This window comes from Podarcis pityusensis (genome assembly GCF_964106645.2).
Source record: "Podarcis pityusensis genome assembly, chromosome: 5".
NCBI lineage: Eukaryota > Metazoa > Chordata > Lepidosauria > Squamata > Lacertidae > Podarcis > Podarcis pityusensis.
This window is the reverse complement of record NC_138032.1, coordinates 23,876,219-23,904,146: the sequence shown is the minus strand read 5'-3', so window position 1 is coordinate 23,904,146 and position 27,928 is coordinate 23,876,219. Positions and strand designations below refer to the sequence as shown.

Below are 27,928 nucleotides of genomic sequence, written 5' to 3'. Positions count from 1 at the left end.
CCAATATCTAAAGGGTTGTCACATGGAAGAGGGAGCAAGCTTGTTTACTCCTGCTCTGGAGGCTAGGACTCAAAGCAATGACTTCAAGTTACAAGAAAGGAGCTTCTGACTAAACTCCAGGAAAAACTTTATGGTGGTAAGAGCTATTTGACAGTGGAATGGTCTCCCTCCGGAGATTGTGGACTCGGTTTTTAAGTAGAGGTTGAATGGCCATCTGTCATGGATGCTTTAGTGGAGATTCCCTCATTGCAGCGGGTTGGACTAGATGACCCGCAAGGTCCCTTGCCAACAACTCCAAAACTTCATGACCCTGAGCATCCTGAATAAATCTTGCTTTATTATTATCAGTGCTTTTTTCTGAGGGGATGCGTACCCCTAAACATTTTGTGAACCTAAGTTTGGCCTCACTGAAAGTATTTCAATATGAGTAGGAAAATAAGAGTACCCCTAAACATTTTTTTTAAAAAACCCACTGATGATGATGATGATTTTATTAGAATGTAAGCCTGTAGGGAGAGACAGCTTTGTTTCAACTGCTTTTAATGCCGCACTAAAGCCACTCTGGGGAGGGTTAGGGTCTCCCATTTTGGCAGAGCAACGGAAGCCCCCCCCCCGCCATTCAGCCGGGTGCGAGTAGCCCGTATGTACAACACCCGTGAGGCAAACTCATCGACTGGGGGGGCGGGCGCCAATCTTTCCGCGGCCAGGAATAGGTGGAACCTGGCGCAGGCGCACTGCGGCCGCCCTCTCTCACGTGACCCTCGCCCGCTAGCGGCAGAGCGCGAGGCGGTGTGCGTGCGGAGGTGGGAGGGGGTAGAGGGAAACGGAGCGAGGAGCGTTTATAAAGCCGGCCGTGGTCGCGCGGAGGAGGAGAAGAAGAAGACGAGATGAGGCCGGCGCTGGCGTTGCTGTTCCTGCTGGCTGCGGGGCTGGGCGGCTCTGGCGCTCAGCCGGACGGGTTGCCGCCCGGGAAGAAGCTGCGCATGGCCTACGCGACGGGGCCGCTGCTCAAGTTCCAGATCTGGTGAGAGGCCTTCTGCTCCTTCCTTCTCCTCCTCAGACCTTCCTCCGTCCGGGTTGGGAGGGCGAAGCCCACAGCCGACCGCGCGCCGTCCCTCTGGCCTCCCTTCCCCGCCGAAGCCTCGCCCTGCGGAGGCCGGAAAGGGAAGGGAGGCGAAGGGAAGGCTGACTACGCCGGGCGTGTGGGGGGGGGGGAGAGAGAGAATTAGGGGAGCCCCTGGGGAGATGTTGGGGGGCGAAGGGCGGCAGGTCCGCACATGAAGGTGTGGAGAAGCCCTCGGGCAAAGTAGAGGACAGGCTACGTCGGAATTCAGATAAGAGTTGTTTTCCCAGGGCCGGAAACGTCTCTGTCTCTTACTTATTGAATTTATTTATTGAATTTATATACCGCCCTATACCCGGAGGTCTCAGGGCGGTTCTTATCTATCTCTCTTCTCGCGCCCCCCCCCCCGATTTCAGTCGCTTTAGCCTTTAGACTCACCTTTAACCTCAAATAAACATGCATCTGGGGATCCCATTTCTTATTATCATCTCCCCCCCATCTCCCCCAAATATCTGTATGGCGGTAGTGCAGCTGTTTTGGCCCATCTCGGATCAGGCCATGGCCCACCAGTTGAAGACGACTGGCTTAGGATGCTGTGGCCCTTGTTGGAAGACATTAGGGTTGCTACGATAATGTTGGCTTTCTGATAGGCAGGAGGCATGAAGCTGAAATGAGAGGAGGGAGGGTTGGGCAATGCTGTCCTTTCGGTGCTGTGCTTGGCTCACCTTGAATATATACCGTATATTGTGAAATATAGGGCTTGAGGTGGATAGGTGTTCAATAGGATGGGGAAAGACAAGGAGGCCCTGAGCAATTAATAGATTGAGGCCACATTGGTGTTGGCAATTAGGTTGGGGTTTGAGGATGAAAAGTGGTGTGAGTAGCAGGGCGGATTGGTGGGACTATGTTGACTGGGGGGGGGGGAGTTGGGGGTGCCTGGTGATAAAAAAGGTGTTTATGTAAGGGCTTTCAGAAATGGTGCGGTGGTGCAAGAAGTCGAGGGGGCGGTATAGGCACTTGGAAGCTGCAGGTAAGGCAGAGTTTGAAATTAGCCAGGTGGCTTTTCTACCACTTGCAACCAAGGGAAGAGGCCTAGGCACCAGGATGGCACCTGACACCTCTACCAATCTAGAAGTGCATGCCTTGGGATCATTGGATCTGGTCTGTTTTCATATATTAATACCCCATCCTGTAGAATTCTATCAGTTATATTTTATCTGTGCGATAGGAATGAATTTCTGGAACCAAAATGCTTTTTCTGTGCAGCCTGAGCAGGAGCAGTCACCATTAAGAAAAAGAGGTTGGAATAGGACAATATATGTGTGGACTGTCCCTGGATCAAGTGGCTTTTCTTTAAGTTCTCAAAGCTCTTAACCCAACTCAAGGTTGTCATCTGAACTAGACAGATGTTTAACTGAGAATCAATCAGTCAGTCCATCATTGAAAAATAAGACTTTAGAGCCGTCTTGCCCCACAATGTTTTGGCTACTGTAACCCTGGTTTAAGGAGCCATTTGGTGCCTAGCTTATATATCTGAGCTTCTAACGCTGGGAGGACATGGTTTGTCCACACTCCAGTATGTGTGAGGATTCTATACTGAGGGAAGCAGTTTATAACATGAAAGGAACCTTAGTTCTTGTTCAGGACCTAAAGGTATACCGTACATAATGTGTTGACCTGTCAAAAGTGGAGCTGCCAAATGGTGCTCCTCTAAATAGTGCTCTTTTCCTTTGGATACTCATGTCTGTCATAAGGTTTGTGATCCATTAAGGGGAATAGTCTGTACTTTTGTATTTATATTGATGAAAGCCAAATACATGCAACACAAATGCTGTGCATGTTTACCCAAAAGTCAGTCCCACCATGTTCATTGAACTGAAGTCCTAGATCTGTGTACATTGAGTCAATGCTTTGGGTTCCAATCCAGAGTAAGCTTATACTGTATAAAACACTGTCCTAATGAAGTTGCTGAGGCTCGTATCTGAGTAAACATGCTTAGAATTGCACAACGTTTTATATAAAGGAACTTCTAAACAGCAAGTTGTAGTTAGTGATGGGTTTCAGTAAGGCATTTTGTAGCTAAAGTTGGAAAACTTAGACAAGTCACAAACAACATTTTACAGTATTAACAAAGTTGCTAAGAATATATTTATATGCAAACTGCTATTTGGATATGAGACTTCAGTCTGAGTATGAATAATGGATTTGGAATTAGCAAAAATAGGAAAGTCAATTAAAGTGTGGGCCTAAAATGTTAGTACTTTCCTCTAAAAATAACTATTTAATGGAGTAATGGTTAGAATTCTGAATTTCAAGCAGTTTTTCAGCATTTGCCCATATCTAGCAATCCAGTTTTCTTTCTGTAACGTGTTCTTTCCTCAGGCTTTCTTTATCAGCTTCAGCATTGTTCATTCTTGTGTTGGAAACATTCTTCATTTTTAAAGTTTCTCCATCTATTTATTGCAATTTTTTTCAGGCATTGTTACTCCTTGTGTTAGCAGTGTTACATCAGCATAGCAACGCACCACAGTTGGGACCAAAGGGAAAGAAAAGCAGAGTCATTTAAAAAACATTTCACATTAGTCTTCTAGGTTCCCAGTTCTATTACTGAATGTTTTGAGTAATATTTGTGAATTGTGTATATTCCTCAGTAGCTTTTTAGCTTTTTTTTTAATCAAGAAGCCCTGTTATAAATGTGAAAATCCCAGTTTTCCTTTTCTTTAAAAAAACAAACAAACCTAAAATAAATCTCCCTTGTCTTTGAAGAGGACAACCATGAGGCTCTCAAAACTGTGGCTCTCAAAATAAAACTCAGAAGAGAATCAAACTGGGAGGCAAGTAAAGGAAACTCAAGGCTAGAATCATAAACATCATCTGGAAATTTTGTTCTTCTGGTGTACAGTATCCCTATGACCTGATCACCATTATGTATAAATTTCCTGGAAGGAAATTGTGGATTATTTGTGCTAGTGTTCGAAACATTTTAGAGACTAGTTTGCTTCAAAACAGTTTTCTTAAAAGCCTCCTCCTAACAACAAATGGACACGGCAAGGGGATGGAATCCACAATATACTAAACACTGCTCTAAAATCCCACAAACCCCCTCAACGTAGGCAATAAACAATGAGAGGATGACATAGGCTATGAGGTTAACCCCACACAATGGACTAGAATGTGGTCTAAACTTCCCTTTAAATCAATGTTGGTTAAAAGAAAAAAACTCACCCTGAAACTCAGATTGTACCTAACACCACCAAAATGCTGGAGAAGCTGCACCTCCACGGGCACATACCTTCACATGTGATGGGAATGCCCCAAAATCCAACTCTTCTGGACATCAGTCATACAAGAAATGCTCAAAATAACTAAGCAAGTATTAGAAGTCACCCCAGAACTGGCCCTACCGAACATCTTCCAAGATAATAATGCCCATTAACATTATAAAGAGCTCATAACCCACCTACTCTCAGCAGCCAGAAGCCTCAGCCAGACACTGGAGAGACCATTCAGGAGTAAACATGGTCCAGTGCTATCAAATAATACGGGAAACAGCCTTACTAGAAAAACTAACCAATCAACTGAAACTGACACAGGGACAAATAGAAGAAGATGCCTTCACCTCAGTATGGTTCTCCTTTATCACATACATAGCTCAACAAGACAACAGCAAGAGTCCACTGATAGCCTACAAATCAATATGGCTAACCTGATCCAAAAATCCACATCCTCACACGCTCACGCACATAAACAAATCTCACTACAGCCAACCAAAAACAATCAACCACACCCTAGGCCACCCCCAACCTCTCTCATCACCAAGGAAATATAACAAGCGAATAGTAAGAGCCTATACAAGTGACGCAGACACAAAACCCCACGTATGCACTCAAAAGAAGAATAGAAGCATCACCTCACAACCCCTCTCTATCTCCACCACTCTCTTCTTCTCAACCTAATATTGCATGCAACACTGTCTCACAACAAATGAAACTGAGATGCAGAAAGGACAACTTGAAAAAAGAGACAATGCAAATCTTTTTGTAAACTAAGAAATCTTTAATTTAAAAAAACAGTTTTCTTTAGAGGGCCATTACTAGTGATTTTTGTAGTGATTGCTTAATGTAATAGTTTTTACTAAGGCATAGCTGTACAGTGAGCTACACAAGAGAAGTCAATTACTAAAGTCCTTGGGCTCTTTAGAAATGTATGATGTGGAACAGAAGAGATAATACCCAGAGCTGTAGTGGGAACACCAAAAACGTAAAGAGTTTTGATACAACAATCAAGTTTCCAGGTGGTATTGTGACATGAGGAGAAAGTGTGTTTTAATTTTCTGTCATTTTCTTCTTGGAGAGTTCTCGGCTGTATTCCATTTTCTTCTTGTTTTTTGCGGATACTTTCAAGGAAAACAAACCGTTGACTCATTACGTTTCAGCATTGGAATTAATTATTACCTACAGACATGTTTTGGAAGCTCTCATACAGTTCGTATTTCGCCTTCTAGCTGGCTTGGTTAATATTTTCATATCATACTGAAGGCTCTTGCTGCCATCCAAGCTATTGCATGAGTTTAGATAAAATATTTAGTTGATTCCCCAGAACCAGAGGTAGGGGAAATGGGACACACACACTGAGATCAGTGTTAGAAACTCAGATATATAATCTAATCTACAAATGGCACCTTAAACCTAGGTTGCACTTGCCACAATGGGATATCTAGGCACCTTTTATGGTATTTATTATTATTATTTATTTCATTTCTGTACCACTTTATATTTTAAAGAACAAATCTCAAAGCAGTTTATAACACATTAAAATATCAAATAAAACAATCCAGAATAAAATAAATCCAAGCTTCAAGGAAAATATTTCAGATCCTTCTTTAAGTGACGTTTTGCCTTCCCTAGTCTACAACCTGGCACCTAGAGATCTCCACCTGGCTGCAATTGAACCCATGCTAGTCGCAAAATGCACTTGGCTAATTTCTAGCACTGACAGAGATGGACTTGAAGCAGGCTTTTATCCTTGGGATAAAATGTCCCAAAAGCTACCTGTGAAAGTGGTTATACATCAGTGTACGTAGCACCATACCAAACTATAGGTAAAACTAAACAGGCCTTATTCCTTAGGGAACTTACTGTTTAAAATAGACCATGTTTAGAGCTTAATGTGTAAAAATGCAGTTGCCTGCATTTCAAAGTTGGTTATTTGAGGGGTAATCCAAAATGCCACATAAAAGACTAGATTAAATATTAATTTACATATACTTTTGCATTTACAGAATTGTGTTCAAAGTAATTTGCAGTGCATTAAAATGTAGATTTTGAGGAAAGACTTTGCGGGGGGAGAGAGAGCTGTCACCACTGTTCAGAGGGGGAAAAGTCGGTGGGAGTTAAGATGGAGACCAAGAAACATTTGGGCAGATGAGGATGGTGAAGTTGAGGGAGTAAATTGTTTTTAGGGAAATCCGGAAGCATGCTAATTCCAATTGATTACCTACAAATATATAATCTTAGCAAAATGTTTATGCTTAACTACACACAAACTAATCATCATAAAATATTTCTGTTCAGTGTTTCCTGAGGATACAGACGGGTGTTTGAGGAGTACATGCAGGTTATTAGCCAGCGGTACCCAGACATCCGCATTGAAGGGGAAAATTATCTCCCTCAGCCTCTTTATAGGTAAGTTTATTATGAATTAAAATATGACAGAAACATGAGTTTAGACCTATTATTCCTCTTGTTAATCTAATTTGGTACCTATGGCACGAGTTCAGTTTCATGAGGCTAGCTAAACTAATCAACCCACACTTGCAAACTAGTAATGATAGATTGCTTTTGCTGTGGTTAGAATGTTTACACTAATGACGATGCAGAAGAGAGAGCATAAAGAAGCAGTGAGTTTTTTGCATTATGGCAACCTGAAGAACTAAGATCTCAGCCCAGAATTGCATTCATTAATTGGAATACAGGCGACTCCCCAGTTACATGGAGCTTATGTTCCTGGGTACTGCACGTATGCTTGAAATCACATATAGTGGGGAACACACATCTAAAAAGCCTGTAAACACCCTTTTAAACCTCTGGAAACCCTTGAAAAACCAGCACCACTTACCAGACTGGCATGAATGGTGGCATTAGTGGCTCTCAGTCTTCCTCATCACTGGAGGATGATGTGGAAACAATGACAAGTTGGGTAGACTGGTACCCCAAGGTGCTTGGCTGTGGGTCAGATTCTTTTGCTGCTATCCAAATTCCGACTGTCCGCAGGCCTCAAAGGGCAGTGCAAAGGCTCATGGGACTGCTGTTTCCCTGCTTTTTCCACACCTTTTTGCAGTTTAAATCGAATTATTTCTTTCCCAGCGCCATGCACAAGTTGAGCGCACATGTGGGGAGTTACATGTAGTCTTGCATTTTAAATGCAACATTTTCAAATACGTAATATTGATAAGATGAAATATCACTAAAGTTACTGGAATAGTGACATGCAGCGGTGTATGGCATAATCTTTGTCGTTTTTGATAAGATAAGTTTAGGAATAGCCTTTGGCGACTAACATATCTCTTTCTTCTCCCAGACATATAGCATCTTTCCTGTCAGTCTTCAAACTAGTGTTAATAGGCTTCATTATTGTTGGCAAGGATCCTTTTGCTTTCTTTGGCATGCAAGCTCCAAGCGTTTGGCAGTGGGGCCAAGAAAATAAGGTAAAGAGACTACTTTTTCTTTTACAACATCACTTTTTTCATGGAGTGGAGATTGGTTTCCTGGTGTTCACACAACTAAATGCTCCCACAAACATGCACTTTGATAATAGCTTGAAGGGGAAATTGCTTCAGAACACACACAACCCCCCCCCCCCCGTTCGTACCTTGGTTATTGAACGCCCTGGAACTCGTATGTTTTGGCTCCCAAACGCTGCAAACCTGGAAGTGATTGTTCTGGTTTGCGAGCGTTCTTTCGGAACCCGAACATCTGACAGGGCTTCCACAGCTCCTGATTGGCTGCATGAGCTTCCTGCAGCCAATCAGAAGCCTCAATTCAGTTTTGGAAGTTGAACGGACTTCTGGAATGGATTCCATTTGACTTCCAAGGTACGACTGTATGTCTTTAAGAGGGCTGGAAAAAATAACTTTCTACTGGTTATAATCAGCTTTTTGAGCTGCAAATAAGAATGTCACCATTAGTTATGGTTTCTTCTTTGGTGGCTGGTGCAGAAGACCTAGAAGAGCAGAAAACAGCAGCACTACTTTTCAGATGAGGCAAGGATTCTGGTCTAAGTAGTATCTTTAGTATTAGAAATTCTGAAAAATAACTAAACTTATGAAGTAATGGGTTAAATATATAACCACATGATCTTGGATAATTAATCCATGTACAAGAAGCTGCAATCTTAATATGAGCTGAAATATAAATCTTTCACTATGAGATCTTTTTATGCCCTGTTGCTGAAGATTGCATCATTTTATCCTTTGGGTATAGCGCCAAAAGCACATTTAACATTCTGGAGTAAAGGGAACGATGCCTCTAGGGTTTGAAACGGAATAGTAATAAGACAACTTATGTAGAGCATATGTGTATTTGCTTAGTTGCTTTATAAAAAGGGGTTTTATTTTAGAAATAATAACCGTCCTGATTTTATTCTAGCAATCAGTGTGTCATACTGGTTATCACTTGGTATTTATCTCACTTAAGTGTTATAAATGAACCCTCTGAATTCAAGACAGGGAAGGAAAATGAACAAATTTTAATTTAGAGTCACAAAGAAAGGAGATTACTTTCACCAAATATTAGTATCAGCTGAATATAGAGCTGAACTGATAAATATGTTGCATCATTTAAAGACTAGCATTTAGATTAATGTGTTTAATTTTTAGGTCTATGCTTGTATGATGGTTTTCTTCCTGAGCAGCATGACTGAGAACATTTGTATGTCAACAGGTGCATTTGAAATAACTTTAAATGGTGAGTTCTGAACAGCTTTTGTGCATTCTTGTTAGCTTAAGAGGGATTTTGTGTTAATTGTACCCATTGTTAAGTATTTATGAAGCTACCAGCTGTATTTGGTTCAGAAGACCGAAATAAAGGGTCTATTTAAGATGACCCTATGTCAAAGTTGTGACTAATGTGAGTGATCCCTAAACTTTCACAAATAACTAAAGCTATAGTTACAGATGGGTAGCCGTGTTGGTCTGCCATAGTCGAAATAAAAAAATTCCTTCCTGTAGCACCTTAAAGACCAACTAAGTTAGTTCTTGGTATAAGCTTTCTCTGAAGAAGTGTGCATGCACACGAAAGCTTATACCAAGAACTAACTTAGTTGGTCTTTAAGGTGCTACAGGAAGGAATTTTTAAGGTGCTACAGGAAGGAATTTTTTTATTAAAGCTATAGTATTAACAGTTCTTAAGTAATGTGCCATTTAAAAGACCTCTCCAGTGTAAGTTGATTGAACATTGACAGAGTAATCTGTTTGTCAAGAAAGAACTTTGCACACAAATTCTTCATGCAAACCTTGTAAACAGAAGTATATATATATTTTTTAATCTAGTTTCTTCAGAAGCTTGGTAATACTTAGTTGCATATACAAAAGGTATTTGTGGGATGGAGACGGGAGTGAGAGTGAACCTATACTGTATTCAAAAGCTTGTATCAGTTGTTTTTCTCTGGATATCCTGGCAAGCATAAAATAAGAGCAGCAACTGGCAGTTCCTACACTGTACAAAAAGTAGTTTAATATGCTAATCATGTTCTTTACCTCCTACACTTCTTATTTAGATGTTCCAGTGTGGTCTAAGCTACAGTCTGGGCACCTTCCTTCCATGCAACAACTTGTTCAAATCCTCGATAATGAAATGAAACTCAACGTGCACATGGAGCAAATGCCACACCATAGATCATAGCCCCATCCATCAGTACTGAAAACTTCTTGTAAGTTTGTTTTGAAGATTACTCAGCTAGGTATTTGATTTGCAAGATAAAATGGTAATAAATAATCCTTGTATTTAATCACTGGCCTGATAGCTTTTGGCTGACAAGGGATTTTATGCAGGCAAGTAAGTGGGCTGGTGGATCAAGGACAGATAATTCCATCCCTATTTTCCAGACTGTTGTTTTTCTGTGCTGGCTGTGGAGGAAGGAGCTTCTCTTCCTTTGGAAAAAAAGACTATTGGCCTCTTTGAAGGCTAGCAAAAAAATATCGCAACTAACTTTCATGCAATTAATGTTTCATACACATGTTCCACCTAGGCTTAACATGGAACTTCTGGAACTTGGTGACTGTCAGTGTTAGCTCTTTCCTTTGCTAGATAACTTCTACACATGTTGTCTCATGTAGTACTAGCCTGGTGGCATGCATATTAAATATCAATTCATTATTTCTGTTTGCTGAGCTTCTAGTGTGTTGTTGTTCTAACTGAATATAGTAGGTTTTCCATGGCGACATTGGATATAGAATGGCTTTGGGTATATTTATTTGATCTATTTTTGTAGCACAACCTGCTATGTTTTTGCTATGTTTTTCAGACATTAAGCGACACTTTCAAAAGACAACATGAACGAAATAAATGACGGCCTGTACTGAAGACAGAATACTTGTTGGTACAGACTGGATGCTCTCCTCGTTTTCATGTTGTTCCTGAATACCTTAATGCAAGACCCCTTTCGGTGCTGGTATATTTCAAAGTACTGCACATTCAAGGAGTGCAATAATACTATATAGTTGTTTTTTTAAAAGTTAATTCAACCACTCTAGAGCTAGACAATGCAGACATTAACCAATAACAGTGTTTTGGGTTGGATCCATAGCTAATTGCACTTAGTTCCAATTGAAATCAATGTAGTATAAGTGCATCTAACTTAGGGCTAGACCAGCTAAGTTCTACTTGAACTAGACCCACTAAAATTAACAGAACAGTTCATTATTTACTGGGTCTGCTCCAAGTATGACCAATGTTGGATACAACCCAAAGCCTAGATCCAACACTTTTATTTTCATTTCTAAGAAGATGACAAAATGCTTTAATAACCTTATTTTTTTCATTGGAAAAGTCTGATCTACTGTGTGTGAAATTTATGTTCCATTTGTAGTTAAAATTGATCTCTTAGGAGTACTGGTTATCCTTTAAACTGGTCTGGATAAAAATTGGTGGCTGTCAAACATTGCAGATTTGGTTATGTAAGTTTTGTATATTTTCAGAGTATATTGCTGAGTGAATGGTGCATTGTATAATAAATTATAGAAACAAAACTATATGCAGAGTAAGTACCTAAGTGTCATGACTTCAAAGAAGACCAAGTGCTGTTCGAATTCCCTCAGCAATTTTGAAGTCTGTTTCTGGGCCACTCTTAAATGATCAAATAGCTTGGCCTTTATTCTGTCCTAAATATGAGCTAAGCAAACTAATTTAAATAAAGAAATTTCATCTACTGTGTGAAAGACCTTGAATCATTTTATGAATGTGTTTGTCTGGCGACTGTGCTTGAAGAAGAAGAAAAACACAAGACAATGTTTAATGTTTATGGAGGCTTTCTTGTTTGAAACTTCAACTTCTGCAATTCACAACACATCAAGTTACAGGTACAGACTTAGGTTTGGAAAGCACCAAATACATTGCCTGTGATAGAATACTTTTAGCCTAGTAACAGCCGTTTCCTCTCCTCTGGCTTCTTAGATAGAAAGGAAATTAAACATTCTAATTACTGAGCTGGAAGAATGTGTTAGAAGTCTATGAGAAACCACAACTATTTATATTTAAGCCGTGCAGAAAAGACTGTTTGGTTGGATCCAGTGCAGCTGTTCTATTTACAGAAGGGATTGTAAACCACCAGAGGATTCCACAAGCTCAAGTGTATTTTGCAAATTCCTTATACAGCAACCCATGGCGCTTTTCTGTGATTGCAAGGAGAATTGGGGGGGTGGGGAACGACCACCTACCTTTTGCCTCCATTTGTGAGAGTGTTCTGTGACCAAAACTGCACTCAGTTCTAACACAGTAACTTACTTGGAAGCAGCTGGAGGTGGTGGAAACATAACTCATCCTTTTGTTTAGACTTGAATTCTGGGTAAAAAAAAATAGAATGAGCAAAACAAAAATAGAATAATTTGGGACACACACTGTGTTTCTATATCACATGTTTAATGATATATCTGTGAAGAATTAAACTGAAACAAGGGAACATTTTGAAGCCTTGAATTACAGGCATACATAAAGGTAAAGGGACCCCTGACCGTTAGGTCCAGTCGTGACCGACTCTGGGGTTGCGCACTCATCTCGCTTTATTGGCCGAGGGAGCTGGCATACAGCTTCTGGGTCATGTGGCCAGCATGACGAAGCCGCTTCTGGCGAACCAGAGCAGCGCATGGAAACGCCATTTACCTTCCTGCTGAAGCAGTACCTATTTATCTACTTGCACTTTGACATGCTTTCAAACTGCTAGGTTGGCAGGAGCAGGGACCGAGCAACGGGAGCGCACCCCGTTGCGGGGATTTGAACCACCGACCTTCTGATTGGCAAGTCCTAGGCTCAGTGGTTTAACCCACAGCGCCACCCGCGTCCCTCATACATATGTACACACAAATGAACAGTGGCTTGTCCCCTTCCATAGCCAGACTAGGAACCCCAGGTAAATGCAGAGGGGAGCTCAGTTTTTCTAATGTATTTTTTAAAAATTGGTTTATTGTGTCTGTTGTAGCCAAATTGTAGAAAAGTCATAGGTTTCATTTAAAAAAGAAACAAATACCTAAAATGTTTTCTGCAAGTAGATTGCTAGCACTAGATTGCTAGCACTATATGCAAGTCTGAAGTTCGTAAAATGTTGATGCTCACGAGAAAACATTTGATGTACAGCATCTTTTCCTCAGCATTTGGTGAGCATATGCAAATAAATAATCATTATTGTGACGCACTAACTGAATGCTGGCCACGTGACCCGGAAGTGTCTCCGGACAGCGCTGGCCCCCGGTCTCTTAAGTGAGATGGGCGCACAACCCTAGAGTCGGACACGACTGGCCCATACGGGCAGGGGTACCTTTACCTTTACCTAACTGAAAGATGGAACTTGGGCAACAATAATCAGAATGAGTAAGAAGTCTCCACATGCAGGAAAACTGTGCAGGAGTAGTCAAATAAGTGATTCGTCTCCTGTAGCAGACATTGTGCTTTTCAACAGGAACTGCAGTAAATTTATTCTGTAGTGTATTGCATTTTCATCTAAGTAAGTGGTTTTATGCCACTATGTTGTTGGAAAAGCTGTATATTTTTAGGGAAGTTTAGGGTTATGTTTAGGGAAGTTTTTAATGTCTGAGATTTTAATGTATTTTTAATCTTTGTTGGAAGCCGCCCAGAGTGGCTGGGGAAACCCAGCCAGATGGGCGGGGTACAAGTAAATTATTATTTTTATTTTATTTTATCACTGTTGCTCTAGTGAGTTAGGGAAGGAAAAGCTATTTAGTCAGTAGGCAGTAACTAAAACGCCTGCAATTTTCATCCATATGTAGCTAACTTTAATACGAGCTTTTAATGGTCGTTCACCTGTTTTGTTTCTAATTTGAGTATTTTGTGACGTGATTTGTCTTTGAAGTTTTCAGTCTGTATCTGAGTGAAACAGATACTTGATGGATATGAGTTACATGTGCATGTTGGCTTTAACACAGCTTGAATTGTAAATTACAAACCATCAAATGTTACTGACAAATCTGCTGATCAGCTCCTGAGCCTTTTGAATAACCAGTGAAATGCACCCCAACTCTCAGCATTCAGTATATTCCTCCCCTCACCCTGAATGTATCTTGTGAAGGAAGGATTTTCTTTTCCCATGAATAATGCACCTCCATGTGAACAAACAGTTTTAGTATCAAGCAAGCAGAGTGCACCTGTGTTTGTGGTTGCTCAGGTGTGTTGCTAGGTTGTTAATTTCCATAAACCGTAGCCGTACAGAACATCAACACTATTTTTGAACCTTCCTGCTTTGAGAGTGCATGGTTTTAAAACTAGCTTCATGGCATTGCAACAGGGCTGTGTAAAAAGCGCAATGTGCAGCATCTCTTCCCACTTAGGAAGTTGGTTTCTTGTAGTTTCTGGCCATGCAGTGAGCCCACTGTTGCCCCACTTGGAAATCTGGGGTAGAACAGAGATGAGGACTTGCTGCTGTACTAGTCACTGAGACAGTTACTCTGAGAATGAACCAGAATTTTAATCAACTTGGAATTTAACACTCAAGTAGGGACAGGGCCGGATTTAGTTTGATGAGGCCCTAAGCTACTGAAGGTAATGGGGCCCTTTATATGTCCGGCTGTCCTTTGTCAGCAGCTGTTTTTTGTGTTGAATCTATGCTATATGGTAATTTATGGACCTAATGGGTATCTAAAGCCATTTGCACATAACAAAATACATATTTTATCAAATTGTTGAACTTATATTTTGGAAATGCACATCCAGGTTTTTTCCCTTTAAATTTTTTTGGGGCCCCCAAGAGAGTCCTAAGCCAGGCCTCAGCAAACTTTTTCAGCAGGGGGCTGGTCCATTGTCCCTCAGACGTTGTGGGGGGCCAGACTATATTTATTTGGGGGGAGGATGAATGAATTCCTATGCCCCACAAATAACCCAGAGATGCACTTTAAATAAAAGCACACATTCTACTCATGTAAAAACACGCTGATTCCCAGACCATCCGCGGGCCAGATTGAGAAGGCAATTGGGCCGGATCCGGCCCCCGGGCCTTAGTTTGCCTACCCATGTGACCTAAGCTATAGCTTGTTTAAAGGTAAAGGGACCCCTGACCATGAGGTCCAGTCGTGACCGACTCTGGGGTTGCGGTGCTCATCTCGCTTTACTGGCTGAGGGAGCCGGCGTACAGCATCCGGGTCATGTGGCCAGCATGACGAAGCCACTTCTGGCGAACCAGAGCAGCGCATGGAAACACCGTTTACCTTCCCACCGGAGCGGTACCTATTTATCTACTTGCACTTTGACGTGCTTTCGAACTGCTAGGTTGGCAGGAGCAGGGACCGAGCAACGGGAGCTCACCCCGTCCCGGGGATTCGAACTGCCGACCTTCTGATCGGCAAGTCCTAGGCTCTGGTTTAACCCACAGCTCCACCCGCATCCCATAGCTTGTTTAGCTTATACGTAAATCCGGCACTGAGTAGGGGGTGTTCAAGAGAAGAATCCTAAAACCAGGGACGAGTTGCATTTGGGCCAGACTGACTGGTGGTTGTGGTCCTCTAGATTCTCCTTCATAATTTTATTTTGCTACATGCCGCTGGGTTCCTCCCCAGCTGCCTCCTGTCCACATTCATGTCAAGCCTTCCACTCCCAGGCATTAACCTGCTACAAGGTTAATAGCTGCTTGTTCCTACCCTTCTTAACAGGTTTGGTATGATGTCTTGGAAGCAGTGTTTGTATTCATCAAGTAAACAAAAGGGAAACCTTCGTTTGTTATGGATACAAATCTTGTGATTGCCTCCGTTCTTCACATTCTAGCACCAACGTAATTTATGCTTGTTCCCGTAATTTATACTAGATCATTCCAAAGCCCTTTTACTTGTAGCATTCGTTTATTTTAATAACAGAGTAACTTTTAATTTTAGTTATTTAGGTCGGAGGGTGGGGTGGGGGACCTGTGCCAGAGGACCAAGTTGGGCCTGCAAGACTGTTTACCTGAAACAATGCCCACCTCTCCCACACCTGATGTCATGTGATGTCAGGCATGGGGCAAAGAGTCATGACTCCATAAAGATCTGGTTGCCCTTGGAGAATGCACTCGTGCAGCCAATCCCTGCAAAAGGTATGGTTGAAGTCATTGCCCATCAGCTCATAGGGCATGACTTCAAATCTGCTGATCATCACTGGTTCAAAACACCACACAGAGTTTTTCGCAATCCTGGTGACATCACTGTGACATCAGGCAATTTTCTGGTGGGTAACCTTGCCCGCCAAATTCAGCCCACAAGGGGTAGGAGCCAAAAGAATAGCCTGGTGGCCAGATCAGGTTATCTACTTCTGATCTGCAACATGGGTGGCTAACGAGAGACCTTCCAAATATTGTCCATCGTCTCTGACCACTGACCAAGCTGGCTGGGACTAATTGGAATTGTAGTTCAATACTTGAAAGGCCACAGGTTAGCCACCCCTGACTCACAGTATTTTTAAAACAACAAAATGAGAGTTTAAACAAGAAATAATGTTCTGTATACTGTCAGTCTACGTGTATGTGTGGGTGTGTGACGCCCTGTGGCCCTCCAGTTATTTCTGGACTACACCTCCCTGACAATTAGCTGTGCTAGCTGGCACTGATAAAGTTGAACTAAAAATAAATCTGGAAGGCTGAAGACTTCCTACACTTGCAATATGGGAAACATCACTTGTTTAATCCTTCGTAACTGGTCTTCAGTAAGACAAAAGTACGCGACTCTCACAAATCGTTTGACTGAGAACACCATAGGGTTTGGCCCTGGAAAAAGTAAAGTCCCACTGAAATCACACACAATTGTGAATTCACGCACAATTTTACTGAGCACCCAAAGCCATATACCTGTTTTTCCTCAATATTCTTTTGGGCTTCTAATCAAAGTGATTAAATAATACTTTGGTGCTCAAATTATAAAATGGATTGTTTCCTACTTCATAGGACCTTAAATTCTGTTGCCTTGCCTTTCCTGTTTTCAAGGTGCTGCAGTTTTGAAACCATACGAAAATACTTCAGGTAATGCCTTTGAAAAGAGATTATTTCTGTCTTTCTCCCCACCCCCACCCCTTTTCTTTTTCTTTTTTCCAGTTGAAACTTCTTGGGGGACACTATCAATAGGCAGTACATCATCAATTCTGCAGGATGGTCCTATGAGCTTTACCCTGTTGGGTCCCTATTTCTCATAGCTGTAACTAGCCACTGTTTTAAAGACCTAGGATTAGAAGCTTGCAGGCCCTAAAAGCTTGGCAGATGTTCTGTGTGAATTGCTTAGGAACAGCCACAAGGTACAATCTCTCCAAAGCAGTGTTTGCGGAGCTATTACTGAAACTCTTCTGGTGGCCATTAACAAGTAGTCGCTAGTGATGCCTATCTTGGAATGGTTGACAATAAAACTGGAAACTGCAGTAAATGTGAACTTAATGAAAATACTGTTTGGACAGAGGATAAATTGACAACATATTAGAGTCCTGAGTTGAACCAGTTCCTTGCAGTTGTCTAAATATAGCACAGTTGGGTATACCTTTGTCCGTACACTATAAAATTCTCTTTCCTCTCAGACCTTAACAGAGCACGTTTCTATTTGTTGCAACTATTTATGGACTGCTTATTCTTTCCAGCACCCAATTTTCCATAATTTATCTGTTCTTGTCCCTCTCTATTTGGGGCCCTTCTCTGGTTACTCTCAGAAATATAAGCAACAGACTTAGTTTCTATAACTGCCAGGAAGCTGGGTTTGGCTTTGGGGGATGATGGAGGAGATTTACTAATTTGTTCTGCCCCTTCTTGTATCACCCCTCCTCTTACTCTTCGTTCTCTACTGCCACTTTTATATTGCAATGTCATTGCAAAACATTGATTTCTGGAGGATGGAAACCTGTGAGTGTCCTGTGTAGAACAGATGCTGTTGAACTGTCAGTCAACCTTGACCATGCTGTCTGGGGCTGACAGGAATTACAGACCAAAATGCCTCAAAGACAGCACGTTGTTTTTTACCCCTGTCCTAAATCACAACTCTCAAACGCATAGCCTTGAACTTAGAAGGAAAATGCAAGATTTCTTGGCAACCTAAAACATGAAAGTGTTAGGAAGCTCCCTTACACAGAGTCAGAATACAGTGGTACCTCAGGTTACATACGCTTCAGGTTACATACACTTCAGGTTACACCATAGCTGTCAACAAACAGATTTGAAAATAAGGGACCAGCAGCCTCGAAAATAAGGGATCAGCAGCCAAAATAAGGGATCAACAATTACTTTTATAAAATACCTATTTTGTTGCGTGCAAATGGCTTTAGATACCTATAAGGTCCATAAATTACATATAGCATATATTCAACACACACAAAAAGCAACAATTTGTTGTTGACAAAGCAAGCTGGACATAGAAAGGGCCCCATTACCTTCAGTAGCTTATTTAAGAGACATCATCAATAAGGGACAGCAGCGGGACATGGCGCTGGAATAAGGGACTGTCCCGCCAAATAAGGGACACTTGACAGCTATGGGTTACAGACTCCGCTAACCCAGAAATAGTGCTTCAGGTTAAGAACTTTGCTTCAGGATGAGAACAGAAATTGTGCTCCGGCGGCGCGGCAGCAGCGGGAGGTCCCATTAGCTAAAGTGGTGCTTCAGGTTAAGAACAGTTTCAGGTTAAGTACGGACCTCCGGAACGAATTAAGTACTTAACCTGAGGTACCACTGTATTAATCCAGCTAGTTCAGCATTTTTTCTACACTGACTGGCAACAGTTTTCAAGGAGAGAGCTCTCTTAGCCATACATGGATTTGCCAGGGATTGAACTTAGAACTTGTTGCAGGCAGTGCAGGTGATATACCTCCAAGCCTTCCCTGCTCTGAAAGACAGCTAGAGGATGTGGAACAATTGATTTTTAAAAAGTGTTTAGTCAAGATAACAGTGTGATCCTGTTCTTGTTGTCTTAGAGATTTGAATTCAATGGGACTTAATAATCCAAGTAAAGAAATACACCAAGACTGCATTCCTAAATAAAATGTAGGAAGTACTAAGCCCCCATTTTAATTTTGGATTAACAAAGTCAACCAGTATTCGAAAGCGTGGTTTCTGGTGAGCTTTTACCAGTTCACATCCTAGCTTTGTATTTACATCCAATATCCACTAAACTGGAAACAATGACCTTTTTCTGGCTGTAGTGACTGAAGTATGTTTTCTACCCGAGATCAAATAATTTGACTCCATTGACATTAATAGCATAAACATGCAGGAATATTTTCCTGCATGCATACGGAGCATGCTTTTTAAACTGCCCGAGCTCCTTTTAGCTGCCTAATGGTGGTGGTGGGGGAGCTCACAATGTTTCTCCACTCTGTTTGTCAAACGCCTTCCTTATCTTTCTGCGTCAAAGACAGTTTCAGGAACTGATTGAACAAGGCTGCACTGCCCGCCCCAGGTGTTTTCCCCCTCCTCTTCAAGCCAACGAGTTCACTGTGCCCGAAGCCTTCATGCATCTTCAGACACACCTCTGCCAGGTGAAAAAGAAAAACCTATATTCACACAGGGAAAAGAACTCGGAAGCTACAGTGATGCTGGCAATCTCTCTCAATGGCAAACATTGCCCAGAAGTTTGAAAGGATCCATCTGACCAGCAGAGCCGAGCCAATGGATTCTAGACACTGGATCATCACTTCTTGCTGCTGTTACTTCTACCAGTTTCTCAATGGTAGTATGTTTCCTCCTAGCCTGATGTCGCCTCTTGTGGATTGATTGTAAGTTGCGTATGCAACGCATATGTTAAACCCAGTAGTTTCCACTGCTGCTTCCCAAAGAAGATGCCGGATACCTTGTGTACAGTGCTACATGCCTTCTTAAGCGTCTTCATCCCATCATCCAACCTCTTGGTGATCATAGTCATCTGTCAGCTGAGAAAGAAGAAACCAAGCAGAAACTATGTCTTCATCCTTAACTTGGCAGCTGCTGATCTGCTGGTTGGTGTGATGTGCATTGGGGAAGCTTTGGATGATGCGACAGATGCACTATTTGACCGAAATCTGTTTATTTGTCTCTTGCGGATCTGCATGAGCATCACTCCTTGCATTGGGTCCATTCTCACCTTGCTTTTGGTTTCTCTGGACAGGTACTTGGCAGTGAAGCTGCCTCTTCATTACCCTACACTGATGAGCAAGAAACCTATAGTTTTCTCTCTTGTTGTCTTGTGGACGGTTTCCTTCTTGGTGGGACACATGCCACTTATTTTCTCACAACTTCAACAGAGTGAATTCTCGGGTAGCTGTGGGGTCCTGGCAGCAGCCAAGAGTGACTACCTGTACATAATCTGCTTTGGCATCTATATCCCTGCCTTGCTGACCTTGGTCTGTTTACATATCTCGGTGGGGAGGATTGCTTATCTTCATCAGAAGCAGATCCAGCGTGTCTGCTTGCACCCAGATACCCCTACTGCTCCTCTCCGCCATTTCAAAGCTCTGAGGACAGTCCTCATTGTGATTATCTGTTTTGTCCTCTTCTGGAGCCCTTATTATGTAGCTGCCATTGTGAAAGCTACTTGTACCTCCTGCATCCTGAGCTCACGGCTGAAGGACTTGTTATACATTTTAGGAGAAGCCAATTCTCTGATAAATCCTTTTATCTATTCGCTATACAGCAAGGATATAAGAACCCAGTTGGTCAAAATGTTGAAGTGTAAGGGAAAGGGACAAATAAAGCCCCACAGGTCTAACAGGTTGGCAGTGACCCATTTCAACATCCTAAACCAAAGTGACTTACCCTGCGGAGGAAATTCATCTGGGGATCAACCGCCTAAATCTCCTCCCTTCAACAGTTTCAGAGGAGTACTCACCATTTCTTGATTCAAGGCGGAAGAGAGGAAACCCACCATAAAGCAGATGGAAAGCTTATTGTGCACTGATCATCAGTAAAAAAAGGTAATGCAGAAAAAGTCCAAATGCGCAACCAAGTTTTCTGAACTAAGGTTTGGGCTTCCTATTCTATCTATTCCACTACTGGGCAGTTAACCATAATTTGGTGACGCAGAGATCAACAGTGAGCTAAGAAAACAGTGCTGCATATATTTCCCCTCTTAGTGTTCTTTTTAATAAGTGCCTTCTGGGAATAAATGTGCAAATAATTTTACCCTAACGCAGAATTTTGTACGTGGTGTTATCCAGTCTACCTTCCCTTTGTAAGATATATGTTCCTTTTTGCCTGGTTATCTGGTTCCACATGTGGCTAGATAAACGAACTAGAAGGGGAAATGTGTTGGGTCTAGTTTCAGTACCAATTTCTATGCAGTTAATTTAATCCAAGCATCGATAAACAAACTTAAATAAAAACCCAAATCTATCTCCAGCCTTTACGTTCTTCTCCCACCCTTACTGCTGTATTACATTGTTATTTATTAAATTGTTAAACTTAACCGCCCGCCCCCCTGCCCTGTTCTTGGGAGGACGTCCCATATAGCTGTTGCTTCCACTGAGTTGCTGCCTGTTTTCTAACAAGACGGAGAACAGAAATTAGTGGCCATGCAGGGCTATTCAGGGAAACTTGACAGGCATGGCACATAAGCAATTGGTTTCTAGTATTGCTACACCCTTCAATTGCTTGTGAAAGGCCACAGTACAAAGTCATATATGATAGGAATCAACTCATGCTGCAGATCAGATGTGAGGAAGTTTTGGCTCCTTTGTGAGTTGTAAACCTCACAAAGATCCAAGCCATGCTGCCAGGACCATTACAGTTGCATCTGTCTGTCTCGGGAGACAATGGATGAGTCCACCTGTCTAAGCTCAATTCCTCAATTAGAGTCTGGACTCTATAACAGCACCATAAGAGCACCTAGATCATAGTTGGGTGGTACTAAAATGCCAATCTAATTTAACTTCCTGCCTAAAGTAGGCTCAGTGTCCCCTTTTTCTGCTGTATAACATAAGAAGGTACTGCATGTTATGTGACCAGCATAAATGGAACTGTTATTAAATGAATCCTGAGATCTGATTTCCGATACCTCTAGAATTCAACATACTGGTAAATATTCATTTGAACAACGAAACAAGTATCTTCACATAACATAATCATGATCAGGCTGGTGAATTTAATGTTTCCATGATTAAGGTGTCCAGAGCAGAACTTATTTCACATTCCTTACAAAGGTTCATTAACTTCAAAGCCTTAGTGAAAAGAAATGAAGGCAGCTGGAGCTTAGCCCACCAGTCGTTGTTAGGAAAATCTAAACACCCTTGCAGTTTAGCAAAGATGCGGAGAATCTTTATCCGGCAGGCAAACAGGAAGAGGTCATCTTCAGACACAAACTTCGGCCACGGGTGATGCTCAGGGAGCGGCTTTTAAGGAAGCAAAAAATCAACGAGTTAATGTAGTTCCCAAGTCACATGGCAGTTCTCAGAAAGGTCGCACAGGGAAGGAAACCTAACAGTGAGTATTGTTTTAAATCAAGGGAAATTAAATCAGTGTTACTGTGAGACTGACCAACGTAGCAGTCTTATTTCTCTCTGAGTGTGAAGAGAGGCAAGGACCAGATTCCCTCTTCTTATCTGGAATTTACTGATGGTCAGACCTTGTTGATGTTGGCAAGGCTAAAAAGAGGGTGGTTTGGAGAACTTCCCCATTCCCTGGCATGCCCTCAGACCAGGGGTTAACTACGCCAGCCCTGAAGTTGGCATTGTTGGTTCACTTTAATTTCCCTCTTATGCTTCCCAGTGGGAGGGGAAATAATGTAAAAAACAAAACAAAAAAACAAGCCAAAAACAAATTGGAAAAGGAATGAGGAGTTCAAAGAGCACTAATTTCTACCCACATGAGAACATGGAATTAAGTGGATGAGCCACCTTCAGTTTTCCCTTCCCAAAGCCTTTCTTTTAAAAGTTGCTTTCAAAAAAAACAACACCAACCCTATTTTTATTCAACCTCATTAAAACTGCAGAAATAGCAAAAGGCATAAAACCAACTCAGGTCAGATGAGTATTTCAGAAGCTTCCCTCTTTGCATGCACATGGGCACCACATTTGCTGAAACCTCAAGAAGGGCAGGATTCTCTGACATTTGCTAATATGTCCAATATTATTCCTACTCATAGTAGACCCATTGAAATTAATGGGAATGGCTAACTTAGGTCCATTAATTTCAATGGATCTACTATGAATAGAACTTAGATGGATCTATCCCAATGTCCTTTTATTCTCTTAAAACTGCTATTTTCTGTGCTCCCTGTTAAAAAAAAAAGCATGCCGTTCCTGCTCTCATTTTCAAATTTGCTGAAATTTAATGTATGGAACTATATTGCTAAGCAATGTGCGCTTGAGAGAAGTTCAAGAACAGTTATGGGCACACTGATAATCTGCATGGATCAGATTACATAAGGAATTTTTAAACTTCATGGCTGAAGAGTGTTCTACCTACTAGATTTTTAATTTTAAAGTTTTATATAATATTCTTCCTTGGCCTGTTCTCAGTCTGCTTTTTTCTTAACTTATCCTATAAGCCACATCATTTGAGTCTCAGCCTGAATTCTTGATTATACAAATTCCTCTCTGTAAATGCTTTCATAAATCTTTTTGAATTTATAATTTGTTTCCCTCTTTTTGTTCACTGGGGGGGGACCCCAAATTCCATCTGACTGACATTTTGGTTTATTTGGTCAAGTGATGCTGAACTATAGGCATTGTCTTGTACAAACCAGATAAACTATGTGTCAGTCTTTGGCCAATTTAACTTCGTTTTTCAAGTAGCTCTGTAAGTTCGAAGCAAACTGCTCCATTCCTTTTTTCAAAAACGTTTTCTATATTTACCCCCCCAAACAATCCCACCCTCTCTTGTTCAGCTGTGCCTTAAGAACATGTAAACTCATCCACCCTCCTCCATATTAACTCTGAAATAAAGTACCTTTACTTTTGCTCCTATGTTGATTTTTGCCTGCTTGCCGTTTGCAAGGAAAGAAATGGCTACTCTGTCTTGCTCAACTATCCTGACACCAATGTTCTGGTTCAAGGATAGAAAGACTGGCTTAAACGGTGCTCTCGAGACGCACTTCTGCAAATTGTTGGGCCAGATCCACGTTTTCACTTTGTTGCCAGCTTCGTCCGAATAATGTCCTCCTCGAATCGTAACATTTATCCTAAACATGGAAAATAACAACTTGAGAGGACCTCCGAACGGGAAGGGGGTGAAACCTGGCTGTACAGCCCAAGCCCTTGTCTGAAAATATCTTCACATCCAGATACAGTGGTAGCTCGGGTTAAGAACTTAATTCGTTCCGGAGGTCCTTTCTTAACCTGAAACTGTTCTTAACCTGAGGTACCACTTTAGCTAATGAGGCTTCCCGCTGCCGCCACACGATTTCTGTTCTCATCCTGAAGCAAAGTTCTTAACCTGAGGTACTATTTCTGTTTGTTTTTTTTAAATGATATTTATTGAAAATTTTTTAGAATTACAAAAGAGAACAAAGCAGAAAAAAAGAAAAAACAAGAAAAAACAAACCACATCAAACAATACAAGTTCAAAAAACAAAAATACACCACAAACACTCAAAAACAAATCCATCATTCTCAAATCCTTAACTGTCATTACCTTCTTTCTTTGACCTCCTCCTCCTCCCTTTTTTTGTATCCTGGTAGTTAATTGTCGCAGCAAATCCTTTCCATATTTCATAATATTCTGTCATTACATTACCTTAATCTATTTTAATCTTATCTTACTATCAAAAACCTTAAAGCTTAAAATGTAAGTCTTATTTTTACCAACTTCTCATAACCATAATATTCTTACATAATTCTTTAAACATTTTTGCTAAAGCCAAGTAATTTCATTCCAACATTTTTCTAACATCAATTTTATAAGACAATCCTAATAATAATAATAAAAAAAAACAAAGTAAAAACAATCCAATCTTCATCCAACGTCCCTTCCTCCTGGTCCCGGGTTTCGTCAGTCCTTTTTATCCCATCAATCTAGCGCATTAACCTGGTAGTCTTGTATCCGAGGCCCTTAAGTCTCTTCCATGTCCCTTCCGCGGCTCTTCTTCATATTTATAGCTGTATTTTCCTTTGTCTCCTGCTTCTTTCACTCGTGGGAACTCCAGCTTAACAATGTTTTTGACCCTTCTCGATTTTCCATAGTCCACACTAAACTCCATATGGTATTTAAGAACATGTTTCAAAGTCCCTCCAAAATTAAGAGCCCCCACAACCCCAAACATCTCACGGCCCATTGCCAGACTTGAAAAGTCCAACCATCCCTGCATAGGGGGGTCTATCCAACCCCCCATTTCCAAACCAGACCAAACTTTATCTTTCCAAATCTGGCTTTTTCCAAGTTCATTTGTCAAATCCAAAAGCTCATGATCCTGCTGGGCCACAGCTCCCTCCATCTCTGGCGCCCCAGATTCAGCAACATCCTCTTCCCTCATCTGTTCTGTCAGGGCACACTCCTGATTTAATTCCTGGGTGGGCTCCATATAATTTCCCGCTGCCTGTTCAAAATTTCTGATCGCATCAGTCATCAAGTCCGTCTTCTCATGTAGCTGTTCCAGTAGGGCATTTGTTTTACAGAGAGCACACAACAGAGCTTCTAAATACATTGTCCTGCAAGGTCAGAAGTCTATTCCCACGATTGTAATCAGTAACAGCTGCAAGCTCCCCAAAATTGGTTACAGTTTCACAGTCTCCCTCTAGGAGGAAAACTTCTATTTGTTCTTTCTTTTAAAGACAAGTCTGACAACAAAGTTTCCTTTTTCAGATATTTTGTCAATATTTGTTCCTTTAAAATGCGAAGGGGAACAATGGAATCACTATGTTTCTCTTCTTTTAGCTATCTGTCAAAGACGTTTGTCTCTGGTCAATGAGCTTCAAAAAACGTCAGTCCTGACACCCCGCTCCAGGATCAAGACGGTGGAAAGTTACTTTGTTTTGCACTCACTCCTGCAGGTTTAAACAGTCTGAAAAAAATCCCCCCTCTTCTCCTGCTTCCGAAGGGGGTTCAACAATTTTAAATGATGAAAGTTAACCTTTTACAAGCGATTTTCTGGGCTCTAGTTTGCCATGTCTTTGCTTCAATCTATCTACAAAGAAACGGAAGGCTGACTTCCTGTTTAGACCTTCCCGTTTCTGTGCCAAATTGAAATAAACTTTTAAGTCCAATTTTCCTTTCTGCTCGCAAGTCCTTATTTAAAGTCCAATTGTCCGAGATTTAAGTACTCACGGGTGATTATTTTAGAAGCCAAATTGTCCCAGGAAAAAGGCAGCGCTCTCCGGCAACGGCTGTGCGGCTTCACTCCACGGAAGAAGCAGTTGACTCTCAGCACCACGCCACTTCCCCCTCTTCGCTCCGGAGCCCGTTAGTGGGTTCCTTTGCAGGTTGGGGGGGCGCTAAAGGTGCCCGCCAAGTCCCATGGTCACAGGCTTCATCCGCCTGTGGTTTTTGAAAGGGTCCCCGCTTCGCCGTAGCGGAAAAGACCCATTTCGCGTGGAGCTAGTCCCTCCAGATCAGAGGGAGTCCGCCATTGCCGATGGCGCCACCCTGGAAGTCCCTGAGGTACTATTTCTGGGTTAGCGGAGTATGTAACCTGAAGCGTCTGTAACCCGAGGTACCACTGTACTGCCAAATCAAACAGGGGGGAAATGGCAAAGGTACAAGGGCAAGCTCCAAGGTTGGATCAACAATAACCAAATACTGGCTTGCCTCCACACCAGGGTCACTTGCCTCATCAAAGATCAGCCTGCCTGCTAACAGAGTTACCCCACTCAACTCTTAAGATCATCGTCTCCATTGCTAGATAAATAGGATAGTGTTTAACTAATTATTCCATTAAAAACCTTTTCACTGGCTAGCAAGCTGCCCCCAATTAATTTGACACAGACACCATCCCAGAAGAGTTGTTCCTTCTCTTTTGACATAGGAGGGAGTACATTTTCTAATATAGTTGCTGTGGCATAGGTATTCGTCAATGTGAAAACAAGGAACATGTCTTCTTTTTAAAAAAAAGGTTGAAGAAGAAGAAGAGTTTGGATTTGATATCCTGCTTTATCACTACCCGAAGGAGTCTAAAGCAGCTAACAATCTCCTTTCCCTTCCTCCCCCACAACAAACACTCTGTGAGGTGAGTGGGGCTGAGAGACTTCAGAGAAGTGTGACTGGCCCAAGGTCACCCAGCAGCTGCATGTGGAAGAGTGGAGACGCGAACCCGCTTCCCCAGATTACGAGTCTACCACTCCTAATCACTACACCACACTGGCACTGGTTGATTTTACTTCCAGGAAAATGTAAATGTATTTAATGAGCTGACCGACTCATTAAAACCCATACAATTTCTCACCTAGCATTTCTTTCATCAGGAGGCAGAACTACAATTTTGGCTTCTGGGGTTTTTAATACCCCAGAGCTCAGCAAGTTCAGAGGATGCCGTTTCTCCCAGCGCAGTGTTGTTGCAATGGGACAAACCTCATGTACTGAACATCTTCCTGTCAGGCTGTTCTTGCACCCAGCTTACTTCTCCGTCCCTGACTGGCATTCAGCCATGGTCCCTGGTCCCTTGCTCAGATGCTAACCTCTTCCTCTTGCTGCTAATTCTGCCAGCCTGCCTCTGCTGAAAGGAAGCCACGGCCCAGCAGCTAAAACACCATTCTGTCTTATAACTTCCCTTTCTCACAGCAGGGCTGAAACACGTGACTATTCTGGGAACAAACATGAACCTTTCAAAATGGCTCTCAAATTTCCAATTCTTGTGGTTTTCTTGGCGGGAAATCCATGTGAACCTTTCAAAATGGCTCTCAAGTTTCCAATTCTTTTGGTTTTCTCAGCGGGAAATCCATTTTAAAAGTTCAGTTGGAATTTTTACATTCACCAGTAACCTCCAGTATTCTGTATTTGCCGTTTGGTTAACAAAGGACACAGCATGTTTTTGAATTAGAAAACGAGGTCCTGATCACCCTTCAAATTAAGTACAAAACACTGGTATACATTTTACAACCTAAACGTAAAACAACAAGAGCAAACTGATTGAACTGAACGTACCACACATTTCCATTTGAATGATAGCAAGTCCCATTGCCACAGGAATCGAACACTGCTTGGATTTCTGCATTCTCAGGCTTGTCGTCTTGTACTATGGCAACGTAGCCTGTGCCCTCATTCCTCCGTACAATGATAATCGCCAGATTTCCAGAGGGATAGCTGTATGTA

The 27,928-nt window shown here is 41.8% G+C and overlaps 3 protein-coding genes across 6 annotated transcripts in view; 2 read left to right on the top strand and 1 right to left on the bottom strand.

Annotated features, from left to right (window-relative positions):
• The first annotated feature begins 789 nt into the window (after positions 1 to 789).
• Positions 790 to 11,498, top strand: SELENOT (selenoprotein T). The gene is made up of 6 exons (XM_081008346.1): positions 790 to 1,024; positions 6,637 to 6,747; positions 7,643 to 7,769; positions 8,940 to 9,027; positions 9,839 to 9,991; positions 10,586 to 11,498. Exons 1-5 carry the CDS (start codon positions 888 to 890, stop codon positions 9,961 to 9,963), a joined length of 588 nt encoding a protein of 195 aa, XP_080864472.1. The 5' UTR covers positions 790 to 887; the 3' UTR covers positions 9,964 to 9,991; positions 10,586 to 11,498.
• A 3,730-nt stretch (positions 11,499 to 15,228) lies between these two features.
• Positions 15,229 to 26,059, top strand: LOC308478459 (glucose-dependent insulinotropic receptor-like). Its single transcript, XM_081008267.1, has 2 exons — positions 15,229 to 20,664; positions 25,559 to 26,059. The coding sequence occupies exon 1, from the start codon at positions 19,555 to 19,557 to the stop codon at positions 20,587 to 20,589; it is 1,035 nt and encodes a 344-aa protein (XP_080864393.1). The 5' UTR covers positions 15,229 to 19,554; the 3' UTR covers positions 20,590 to 20,664; positions 25,559 to 26,059.
• ERICH6 (glutamate rich 6) overlaps positions 21,811 to 27,928 on the bottom strand; it is a 30,430-nt gene continuing 24,312 nt past the window's right edge. For all 4 annotated transcript variants that reach the window (XM_081007972.1, XM_081007973.1, XM_081007974.1 and 1 more), the window contains 3 exons: positions 27,761 to 27,919; positions 23,636 to 23,867; positions 21,811 to 22,077 (listed from right to left, as the gene is read on the bottom strand). In XM_081007972.1, coding sequence (XP_080864098.1) covers positions 21,817 to 22,077; positions 23,636 to 23,867; positions 27,761 to 27,919 — 652 coding nt within the window. In that variant the 3' untranslated portion in view covers positions 21,811 to 21,816. The remainder of the gene's footprint in view (positions 22,078 to 23,635; positions 23,868 to 27,760; positions 27,920 to 27,928) is intronic.

Bases quoted from the DNA above. Each gene is read 5' to 3' on its own strand.
- LOC308478459 (XM_081008267.1), top strand. From the start codon at position 19,555: ATGCCGGATACCTTGTGTACAGTGCTACATGCCTTCTTAAGCGTCTTC.